This window comes from Hermetia illucens, chromosome 1, assembly GCF_905115235.1.
Source record: "Hermetia illucens chromosome 1, iHerIll2.2.curated.20191125, whole genome shotgun sequence".
Taxonomy (NCBI): domain Eukaryota; kingdom Metazoa; phylum Arthropoda; class Insecta; order Diptera; family Stratiomyidae; genus Hermetia; species Hermetia illucens.
This window is the reverse complement of record NC_051849.1, coordinates 101461938-101474532: the sequence shown is the minus strand read 5'-3', so window position 1 is coordinate 101474532 and position 12595 is coordinate 101461938. Positions and strand designations below refer to the sequence as shown.

At 41.5% G+C, this 12595-nt stretch overlaps 1 protein-coding gene across 1 annotated transcript; it reads left to right on the top strand.

The window, feature by feature from the left end:
• Positions 1-2028: 2028 nt before the first annotated feature.
• LOC119656193 (DNA repair protein XRCC2) lies at positions 2029-2904 on the top strand. The gene has a single exon (XM_038062551.1). It carries the CDS (start codon positions 2060-2062, stop codon positions 2849-2851), a length of 792 nt encoding a protein of 263 aa, XP_037918479.1. The 5' UTR covers positions 2029-2059; the 3' UTR covers positions 2852-2904.
• Positions 2905-12595: the final 9691 nt, after the last annotated feature.

The window sequence follows — 12595 nt, the reverse complement described above, 5'->3', positions numbered from 1 at the left end:
AAATTGAATTGAATAACAAAGGAAAGACAAACTTACCCGGTTATATTAAGGGGGTCATCCTGTGTGTCAGATCCGCGGAATCGATATTTTTCGGCATCAGTTGTATCTAAATATAGTGTAGAATATATGGACAAAGTGATTTTTTGATATTCCGAGTCCACCATAGCCCAAAATCTATCCAACGAAATTCTTTGAAATTTTCACGACTTATTCAGAACATACGGTCCGCAAACTAGGATAATTGCAATCCACTCAGTTTTTTTTATTCATTAAAGAAGCCTTAAAAAACACCAAAATTTACAGAAAAAAGTTTAACACATTGCCTAAAATTTAGTTATTAATATTTTCTTATAATCCTAGTTTGCGGGCTGTAGTTAAGTCTGCATGTTAAAATGCCGTTTACTTTTTTTCTTTAAGATGATCGCAGCGTCCTCTAGCGTGGCAGCAGAAAAACACATTTTTTGGAGATGGGTGTATAAATTGCTCTGTATTTCAATAATGAATTATGCTGCCAAGTTGGAAAAATTATTAAGCATGCTCAAGATATTAAGAAACCTATGGTGAAAAATTCGTATTTGTATCTTCATCCAGTTCTTCACAAACAATTTCTAAAAAAAAGCGAAAATGGCCTTCACACGGGATGACCCCCTTAAGCAATGTAAATACGTGGTCCGATGATCTGCCAAAACGTATCGGAGCAGGATTGAAGCAACCAATTCAAAACTAAAAAATCTTTTATTTTTTTTATCATAAAAGGGAATAAAAACAAAGTCCTACAATTATACTTCCTAAGTTCTTCTGTATTATGCATTCTGAAAGCTGCCAACAGCTACCACCTGAAAATTTTCCACGACGTCTTCTACACTGATAGCTCAAAAACGGAGAGGGTTCAATTTCCCCTATACCGGGACCAGAATGCTGCTAAATCTACCAATCTTGTGGTGAAGGCAAGGCAAGTCAAGCAAAAATCGAAATTTCACACTAGTAACTATACTAGTAACTAACTAACTAGAAAATACAAAACAGCATATTTTCATATGAATTGTATTGGTAATTTTTTGACTACATTTTTTCCGAATGTCAGAAATGGGAATTTGCAAACAATTATAAACGCGTTTCTGTCAAAAAGCCTTTTTTTCACATTTGCGGGAATTCTGACTAAGGAAGTAATGAACGGACCATTATAAAATTTGAAGTTATGATTCTTTACAAACTTAAGAAGAATATAAACTAACATTTGATTATCATATTTTTAAGGTTGCTTTTTTGCATAATTGGCGAAAACAATGGTGAAAATTAAAATATTTTTTTGAACGCCTGCAAATTTTCTCATAATAACTAACATTGAGGCTCGTTTTCTCATGCAGATAAAAATTGGAGTCGCTACACGTCCCAGCGGACTAATGCCGCGTAACTTTGTTAATTTTGGCTTAAATTATTAAAGAAAACATCTCAACATTTGTCGGAAATATGACAAGTATAATGCACAAATTTGTTTGATTTTCAGTTAATTTTTCTTACAAAAAAAATTCAAAAAGTACGTGAAATCTAGCCTTCTAATAAGGATCGTCCTCCCTTTAAATAAAAAAATCTAATTAATATGTTGTTTCATTTACGACAAATGACACTCTACTAATTGCGCTCTGAGTATGGAAAGTGCGATTAACTAAATTTAGTGAAAAAAAGTATATACGCCAAATTAATAGCCCCATATCGGAGCATTTTTTCAGAAGATGATTTTTACATTTTATTGTAATCAGAACTAATAAAATGATGTGATGTTTATCTATACTCGTAGTTTGTATTACAATTTAATGCAAATATAGAAACAGTTAGACAATATACTTTGTATCCGTGTCGAAGTTGAAGGAAAATATAAAACGTAAGTTTCAAATTTTCTATTTGAAACGGTAATAAAGCATGAAATATAAATTCTCTGGTCTGATCAACTGTTGAGGTTTAAAAAGAATTGAAAAATGTCGTTTCTTAATGCTGTGTCTACAAAAGCGAATATTTGACAGTTAATTTGACGTTCTCAGATTGTTTATTTGAATGCAAGATGTCGACAATCGTGGCGGAATCTGGCGCTCAGCTGGTGGCGCGAATCTCATCCGAAAACAGACCAACACTTGAAAACTTGTGTTCTGATCTATTTCCGGACAATGGACCCCCTCCAGGACGAATCGTTGAAATCACCGGGGAATCGGGTACCGGGAAATCACATTTTCTCATGGAAATTATGGCGCGCGCGATCCTGCCTACCGAATACGGAGGCCGTGATGCCCATGTGATATTCTTCGATTTAGATTGTAAGTTCTGGATAATTCGCTTCTTGCACATTCTAGAAAAAATAGCCTGTGCTTCGAATCCCGACTCTGATGAGAAGAAGACGAAAGAAGTCATCGAAAAGTGCTTGAATGGTCTCTTCATATTTAACTGCTTCTCGCCCGGTGAATATGAAGGAGCTTTGCAGGAAATGGAGGAGCTCCTCACTTCGGACTCAAGTATTGCTTTGGTCACTGTCGGCACAATAGGCGCATTTTACTGGGTCGAATGTACAGAGGAGAAACCAATTAAAATGACCACGTACTATAAGAAAGCCTTGCAAAGGTTTCGGAAAGTGAGCAATGATTACAAAGTGGTTTTTGCCTTCACACGTCCTGACATTTTCGCTCCGGACGTTGAAAAAGTGCCTACAACGGACGCGGATTCTCCAGACTATCGAATACGCCTGATTAGCCACTGCACAGAAGAAGCGCGAGGATTCGAGGCGGAAACCGATGCTAGGGGACAATCCTACCGAACACTTTTCAATATTGATAATTTTGGTATTAAATTCCTAAAATTATGATTTGTTACTCTTTTCAAGTTTGTTTTAAGACTAAACTAGTGCCGTTAATAAGACTTTGTGTTCTGGTTTAAGGTTTGAAATGCGATTCGTTTCACAGTTTCATTGGGAACAAGTGACAGCCTAAGTGCAAATAAACATATTGCAAATCAGGAAGATTTGCGGAAGTATTGGGATTCTAGCTGGCGCGTTCATCTTGTAATAAGGAAACGGAATAAACGGAACGTTTTCTATGTGATGTGGTACTGTTGTACTTCAATGGTAGCGGGTGGCATCACATCCACTAAAAAGAATCCTGCATAACATAAAAGAATCTGGAATATTCCGTTAGACGGGGCGTAGAGAACGATGGACCTCTACGGGAGTCACTGAGTCCAGTTTTCTTCCTGATGTCCGTATGCTACTTTTAGATGTATTTTCGCAGGTCCCTGCTCTCTGATTATATATCTCCGTTGGTTGTGGTCACCACCTGGTTATCAGTATTGTGAAGGTATCCTTCCGGCTGGTGAATCAGTTTGCAGGCGGTACGGGATCCCACTTGTTTGTTGTTTTTGTAAATTTCAGTACTCATATTGACGCCACTAGTTTGGTGGCTAAGTGGTACACGTGCTGTAGTCCACACCAGCATGGTAAGGTTCGGCTTATTCATTGAGGCTTACCCTCCGATCGCAAAGTATCCAATGGGTATGATTCGCATAACACTCCGGATTAGAGGTGTTTTTTGATGCCCCGGTCTAAGTCCCTAGCGTATTGTTATTAATAGGGTTATCAAGTGCAGTGTGTGACTATCACCGTGCACTAACACTCTAGGTCCCCAGAGAATCACATGTCCACCCTCTGGAGTCTCACTAAGTTGGGATCAAATTGCTTGGAATTGCTTGCCTCGCTGAAAGAACTAATGACTTCGTGCATTTTTCTCCCCCTTAATCATAGGTCTTACATCTTTTATTCTTTAGTTGGCTTCTTCACAGCATCCGTTGCATTAGGTTGATTGGTGCTCGCTGTACCGTATTCATCACTAATGGTTCCCTACTTGAACTTGTCTGATTTGTCTTGTTAATAATCCCTGCCTACAAGTTCTCTGCAACACTGCTAAAAATATGCACTGGTTGCTACTGGTTTTTCAGTAGGGCCCGTTCGAACTTTTTTTTAGTATTTGGGCTTAGTTGAAACCGAAAATGCCAAAATTATCCGGAGTTCGTATTCCAACGGCCAAATACTTCCTTGGTCACAAAGCCGTAGGTGTATCTTGTGCCACTTTTGGTTTGGGATCCAATTAAGCATCTTTTACGGTGCAATGCTGTTACTTCGATTGTTCCGTTAGTCAGTTCGTTCCTGCACCTGGTTATCACTAGACACTTAGATCATTGACAGTCAGACTAGCTCAGCCCCGCACATTTTCCTAAGAGGTTGTGTAATCATTTGCAATAAAAAAAGTGTGCCCGGGAGAAATTATCTTTGGCCAGTGGACAGCAGGCATTTTCCAGATATTACCAGGAGTAGTATTCTCTACTTGGCCAAGCTTGGGCAACTTACCTAATAATCAAGTCTGCTGGTTCGAACAAAATTTTAATCATCTAGGATCTAAAAACTAGTTTACATTACTAACATGTGATTGGTGCTCAGAGGTGGCGGTGAGGAAGAGGAGAACCTCCATAGTGGTGGCACCGGGAGACGCTGTACTCACCTTGGCTTGCCGGCCGTGATGCAGTTGGCGAATGCTCCAAAGGCCTAATCAGGGCGACCAGACCCGAGTCTACACGGGGACTGATCTGAAGTGGCAAATTGGTCACGAAACCTCACCAGGGGTATACTGGTACCATGGGAACCGAGCCCCTGGACTCTCATACTTCGGGTGAACTCCCGTTGTGTGTGAGTGCAGCTCGGTAATTTGCGGTTGGCCCCCTATTGGGAGCTTCATTGGGGTTGTTGGTTATGCTCAAGCGAGAAGAGACCTTCGGGTCTCGGCATGGTGTGGCGTTTCAACACGGGTGCCGTACTCCTTAGTTCGGTAGAGATTTAAGTAGGTCTTGCATCCACCAGTATGAATGCTAAGCCATGCACTTGGTATAGACTGGTACCGTTGTTGCTTGTCTCAGCGGGGCTCTGATTGTGGTCACAAAATCAATCCGTGTCTTAAGAAGACCGTGGGATTAAGTTGTCCAGACACGTGCTCACATTAAACCCTCAAGGACTTACTAACATGTGATTATACTGTAACAAGCGGGTACGCACTGCTTCTCCAAGCAAAAATGAAATCGTTTCTACTCTATCAATCTAGGGGCCGGGTCACATTCGATACATCGTTGTATCAGTTGAATCTGTGACCTATATATTATTGTGAAGGTTTCTGCAGCATTTTCGTGCTGATTCCTGCTCCCGATCTGTAAATGTGGGAAAATTTGCGCAATCCTTGAGTAGTTGAGGTTGAATTGAATTGACTTGATTTCCCTATTGCAATTATACACCTGTTATCAAGACTTCTTATTCTTATTCCATCGCGTTGCATGAGCCTGGGACCCCACAACTTTTAAATAGATCGGGCTGAGAGATGCCCTTTCGATATATGTCTGTACATAAAACGTATTACGCATTACGAAAGAGCTTGCATAACCTACTGGTTATACGCCTTTCGATGGTTCATTCAGGGGTGTTAACGATATGCTTCTCATTTACGATGATGGGAAGCCAATGAAGAGCACTTTACCACGATTCTGAATCGTATAATACCTGGGGAATTTCCACCTTTTGTGCATGATATGGGAATCCACCGTAACATTCGGATACCGACCGAGGGAGCGACAAGACGGGAAATTATTTTCGTTACTAATATACTCAAACGGTGCGAAGCAGCTGGTTTCAACGATATCCCTGTTGAAGAGTTCCTTTCATCCTTGGCAGCCCCTGGAAAGTTACTGCTTCCAATCATTCGTAAATCGTGGGAATCTTAGATTCCAAATGAATGGAAGAAGGGAATGATTGCTAAGATTCCGAATAAGGGCACCCGTCTTGATTCCGACAACTAGAGGGATATTGTGTGGTTCCTGCATCGAAGAACATTCCGAAAGTTTGATCGACAGCGAACAGGTTGTGTGTGTGTGTGTGTGTTTGGTGGGGGAGAAGTTACAGCTTCTGAGCACTCAGGCCGAGTTGGCCCATTGTACTCGCCTCCCCCGTCTAACGGAATATTCCGGATTCGTTAACGTATCGCAGGATTTCCGTTAGTGGATGTGATGCTACCCGTCGCAATTGGAGAACATCGGCACCAAAGATCTGATGCCTAATGCGTCCATAGGCGGGGCATTCACATAGGAAATGCTCCGTGGATTCCGCTTCCTTATTACAGGAGGGACACGTATCATCTTCGGTAATTCCTATTCTGAACATATGCCCAGCTAGTGAATTATGGCCTGTCAGAATGCCCACAATACACGTGCAAGTCCTCCTGCTTTTCGACAGGATAAACTTTGCGGTACGTATGTTCGGTTCTGGCAGGAAAAGTTTGGTGTGTCGAGCAGCATTTAGGCTCTGCCACCTGTCATTATGGGAAACTTGTTCCCAGTTTTTGAAAACAGATTTAGCCATTGTTACTGATACCCCAATTGCTGGCTCCGGTCCCGGCATAGGGGAAATTGACCCCTCTTTCGCTAAAGCGTCCGAGATTTCATTTCCCAGCGAACAGGGCAGTTTTCGTTCTGGGTTCTTCTGTACTTTTCACATTAACATCCTTTGGATCATTATAGGACAGTATGCGGAGTTAAGATAACCACTTCATCTGCTTTTCATTGATTTCGAAAATGATTTCGACAGCGTGAACAGAGAGTATAGTTGGAATGCCTTACGCAGGAGGGCATTGCGGAGAAACGAATAGCAATTATCAGGCATATGATGGCGCAAAATGTCACGCATTGAATCGAGTTAAAATCTCAGCGGAATTTGAGGTCTAAAGGGTAGTTCGCCAGGGTTATATCTTGTCACAAATATTATTCCTTCTTGTTATCCGTGACGTTCTTCTTTCTGCCTTGTCCGAGGACTTCAATGGACCATGTCTTTCCTCAACCACCTCCCTATTTTGATGACATTTGCTTGTTCTCTCATCGAGTCATGCCTGAAGCAAGCAAATCTGGATTGAAAGTAAGTACCAACAAAGCTAAGGTTCTCTCTGCCGATTCGTCACACTTTTTCGATTTGCAATGATGAACAGAACATCGCAGGGAATTTGTATATCTAAGTATCTAAACTGCCTTCGCTCTTTTGTCCAAAATCTGGGAATGTTCCAGACGGGGCCGTACATTGAGAAAAGGCGACAACTACAACTTGGCTGATTCCATGTAAGAGAATCCAGTACGGCAGGATAGCCGGCTAGTAGAACAGTGCCGGAAAATTGTGGGGTGGCCTTAGGAGCGTTGCCAGGAATTGTTAATGATAAAGCATAAGTTGAGGTTCCCGTCCTATGTCTCACATACATACGAGTTAACTCAGCTGTGAATGAGCGCAATGATGTCTACATTGCCTCCTAGAGTGTAGTGGAGTCTTGTACCGTTACCGTCTTGAATGACGTGCTCTAACCCGCTTCAATTCAGTGATCCAATTGGATTGCCGCATCAATGATTATTGTTATTATTATTTTTGTAGGAAATTATCTGGTCCTAAAAAATCGACAATTCAATAGTACTATATTTACAGCCTGCAATATCATCCGAACGTATCAGCAGAGAGCGTCTAAGAAGGCGTGACCCAAATTAACTCGATGGTTGTGAACACTGTGGACATTGAATTTTCCAAATTCGAATCCGTTTTGATAATCCTAACTTCGTTGGTAGGATTTTCGCTGTTATGCCTGCTATACATGCGGCTGGTCAGTCAGTTACGCTTGAACAGTTTACATTTAACTGACGGTGGGAACGTGTCATCATCATTGTCGCTACAACCGGTATCCGATCTTAGCCTGGGTTATAAAAGAACTCCGGGCATTTCGGTTTTCTGCAGAGGTTCACCAATTCCATATCCCCAAAAGCTGTCTGGCGTCCTGGTCTACGTCATTGTTCCCTTTGAGGCAGGGTCTGCAACGTTTTTTCATACTTGAAATTAAAAATTCAAAAACCGTTTTCTTTCGTTTTACTAGTTTTTTTTATTAGAGAGCTAAAAGGAGATTATTTTGAAAAAAGTAAAAAGAAAATTGCCCAAAATAATTTATTTTTCTATCTTTTGCCCTTTTAGCGTCGTTGTGGCTTTGCCACAATGCCGCCAACTTATAAAAAATGTTTGATCTGCGGTCTACCCGCGCGATTTAAACTGAAAATTGGTCTTACTTTTTGAAGACGTAGTAATAATTGTTGGTACAACCATCTCATTATTCAAGAGCGTGCAGGTATATTAGGAGGCAATGTGATCAGCATTGCGCTCGCCTGTGATTATTATTCTGATTTGATTCAGATACACATTCACTGCTGAATCGATTAGTATTCGACAGCCAAGCAAGATGCAAATCTTGAAGATTTGAATCGGTGCCTTCCATTGTGGTAAGCCTAGTGCTCTAACCACTGAGCTATCCGGGCACCAATGGTAGCCGTAAAAAGAAGAAAAATAGTTCAGCCGTGGGTAGAGTTGAAATAGATGTCTAAGGTGCAGCCTTTAGCATCACATCCTTTTTGGCATTTTCTCACATAATTTTATAGAAGAAGGCTTTATCTAGAAAATTACTGTTGGCTAAAAACGAAGAAAACTAAAACAAACATCTGCACTCAAAGAAGTTAAGCGTTGTTGGAACTGGTTAGCAATTAGATGAGTGAACAAATCTTTTTTTATCGTACCATAGCCTAGTTTGGTCTTCGGCCTCCAAATGCCTCCAGGGTCGTGTGTAATTCGCGCTGTCGATCGAGTCCACTCATTTGTTTCGATGCTTTCCGGGTTGTTTACTTTCTATCTTGTTTTCGAGCATATTTCCTCTTGCCCACCAAGCGGGCGAAGGGCGACCAATGTAAGGATTGGCTGAAGGCAATATCCAAAGGCTTGCATCACGGCGATTATGCCTTTTAACACAGTGTGTGTGACTATGCGATAATGGTTTCATCTGCACGGTTACATAACCTACAACTGGAGTTCTTAATTGGGGAATCATGAAGGATAAAGTTTTCTGTTGAGTGGGAAGGATCCTGAATTGAAGTAAGGAGGCTTCTGTCTTAGCTTGACTCAATATTTTTAAATTTAAATATATTGGAAAGTATACAAAAATACAGTTCAGTTTAATCTAAAATATAAAAAAAAAAATAATATCTAAAAAAATGCCATTCGATCGCTCTTGTGGTTTTACCTTGAATTTGGTGTCAAAGTGCATTTATATTTTGTATTTCAGACTTTTGCCTGCTTCGGTTCGGCGTGGCATGCTGTCAACCAAGTTCTTACAAACATCGGGATCAATTTTGTTCCACTCTGTATCAGCACGAGCATAAATTTCATCCGAATTCCTAAGGGGTCAGAATAGAACGGTTGCAACTGTTACCAAAAGTGTCCGATTGGACTTAAATCCGGCGCGGTGGCTAGTCGAGCCATTCAAAGGACTAACTTAGTAGCCATGTTTTTGTTATCCTTGCAGAATGATTCGGATCATTATCGTGCTGGAATATAATGTCTGACGCACATGTTTCCAATTTTTGAAGACTTCCGTTCGTAAAATAGTAATGTAGCCCTGTACAATCATCTTTTCCTATATCCTCCCACACATACCGACCCCCCTGAGGTCATACAACCCCATATCATCACATTAAGCGTTTCCTTTCGTCATATATGGCCAAAATTTATCTCCTGCACCGCACCATGTCAATTCATGTTCGTCCGATCTTAATCTATTTGTTTTTATTTCGTCTGAGAATACAATTCCCTCCCAGTCCTTTATAGTAAAGTGTCTGTATTTTTCGCGAAGCTATGCCTTAGTTTTCAATGCCGTTTGGTTAACATCGGTTTTCTGACATTTACATGGCCCCAAAAATCATTCTTCCTTAAAACTTTTCGTCTTTGTATTGTTTCTACAGATTACAGATTTTCTCTCTGCGGCAAGCGATGGAAAAACTGTTGGAATATGGACATCAGTTGCATTATCTCTTCATTGACTTTAAAGCCGCCTATGATAGCATAGCCAGGGTAAAACTGTACACGGCCATGAGAGAATTCAGTACCAGGACGAAATTGATAAGACTGACTAAACTAACCCTGACCAATGTGCGAGGCCATATAAAAGCAGCAGGATCAATCCCAAGACCATTCGACATCAACCACGGTCTACAACAAGGAAATACCGTATCATGCGTCCTCTTTAATCTGGCCCTCGAGAAAGTGATACTTGATGCTGAGGTAAATGTAAGAGGTACGATCCTCCTTAAGTCCACCTAACTACTGGCCTATGCTGACGATATCGACATCATGGGAAGAACGACCCGAGACGTACAAACTGCCTTCATCCAGATCGAGCAGGCGGTGCGAGATCTTTGGCTGCACATCAATGAAGGTAAGAGAAAGTATATGGTGGCAACGTCGGCACCAACAACATCAAACCGCACTGGTCGCAACTTTGAGACCATTGATAATTTCTTCTATCTAGGGTCGAAAATCACAACCGATAATAGCTACTGTTCCGCTCGAAACGTTCGAGAGAAGAATCCTCCGGAGAATTTTTGGCCCCCTATATGAGGATGGACGATTCCGTAGTTTACATAACGACGAAATATATGAGCGTACCATGACCGTCCGGTTGTGGATAAAATCTGGCTTAATAGGTTACGGTGGGCAGGCCACTTAATCCGTATGGACGAGGATGATCCAGCCCGGAAAGTCTATAAGGGCAAAATCTACGATAGGAAAAGAAAACGAGGCAGACCCTGCCTGAGATGGAGCGATGGCATAGGTCAGGTTGCCAGACAGCTTTTAGGGATATCGAATTGGTGGACTTCAGCGCAAAACCGGGATGTCTGGAGTTCTTTATTAAGGCAGGCCTAGACCAGATACCGGTTGTTGCGCCGTTGATGATGATGATTGTTACTACACTAATATTAATATTATCACTCTATTGTAAATTTTGGCGCATTGTAACGGTATTTTTTCTTCTTCAATTCTAATCGCTTGCACAATTTTGCGCTGCGTCACGTCAGATAATTTGGGTGGAGGCCCATTTCATGCTTACGGTATTGCATACAAGCCTGATATTTACCAACCGTGTTAACTGATATACCTAACTGCACAAAAAAATGGCAGCGGGAATATCTTTTCTCCAATTTTTTCTTCATTTCTGTGATTAAATTGGAATTTATAGGTTTTATCATAAATGAGAATGTGGCAGGCACAACAACTCTTGCTAAGTAAAAAGTGTTTGTAGTCCAGTCATTGAAGCTGAAAATCGGGTGCGACCTCCGAACTCTTTCAATCAAGACCAAGTGACATGAAATTTAGAGGGAGAGTAGAGGGTGGCACAAGAAACAAAAGTTATATAGCGCCGAGGTGTGCCGGGACTGTCGTACCTCCTCCCGAGGGTAGATACATGGCTACAAGTAATCATTCCCGACACGGAAAGGTGCATCATCCGCTCACAGTGTTGTGACTGCACCTGGCCGAGAGATGTCACAGGAACTAGTGCTCGACCCATTTAGGTGAAGCTCGACGATCCTGAGGTTTTCCCCGAGTTCAACATCGGTGGAAGATGGAAATCAGGGAAGCTTTCGGAAAGCTAATAAAAACGGAGGCGTACACTGGGAAAACTAAGCACAGGAACAGAGTCCGAATACGGACGAACTACCGTTGGCTCTACCCGGGGGAAAATTTTGGAGTTGTCCGATTTAATAAAGGATAAAAATAATGTGCACCAGGCCATTCGGGTTGTGAACAACTGTGCAAAGGAGATAAAATGTCTCGACGAAAGCGAACGTCAATCAAGTAACTGTCCCCTTCAAATTCGGAGGGTAGTAAATTCAAAAAAGAGAAGTCTCTCGAGAGGGAACGATTCTTTTGGCCCCTCACAGGGCGCTAAAAGGCAAAAAGGCCTCCCACCGGAAAAAGAAGAACTCCAACAAAACAACTAAAATTATGGAAATAGTTGCGACGACGAAACTTAGTAGAAAAGAACGCGACACGGGAAAGAGGATTACGGTCCGAATTGATCATCATTTCTAAAAGAGGTAATATTACAAGCGTCCATATTCTCAGGAAGGTCGAATCCGATCCGAAACTCATAGATCTTGAAAAACCGTCAGCCGAATCAGACGTCCCCAAAAAGGAGATTTGATGTTGGAGCTGAATAAGTCTCCGGGTTTCTCGGCATGGTGGAGAAGTCTTTAGGGGAAATCGGGTCGATACAAATCAATCTCAACCATTGCAAGGCACAGAGGACTTACCGTCTATGAGAAAGGAGTCGGAGTGGTCATAATCGCAACAATAAAAGCGTTGCCGGGCCACAGATGTAACTGGCAACGTATCGTGCGGAAATCAAGTCATCCAAGAAATTGTATTCGTCAGATTAAAAGTAGCTCCAGAACTTTTGAGCCGTTGTTGTATAAGGCGCCAGTATATCTCACCGTTGCAAGATAGCTTCATGTCTTGTACCAAATACTCGTAGATGTATGCGGATCGGAGAATCAGGAGATATTGCAAAAATTGAATTCTTTTTCTTTAAGTTTTGTTCTGTTCAAAAGCGGGGTCGGCTCGTCGTGTTTGGTTGCGCCATTTTATTTTATCAAAGGCCTGATTTGTATGTAGATTTGA

Bases quoted from the DNA above. Each gene is read 5' to 3' on its own strand.
- LOC119656193 (XM_038062551.1), top strand. From the start codon at position 2,060: ATGTCGACAATCGTGGCGGAATCTGGCGCTCAGCTGGTGGCGCGAATC.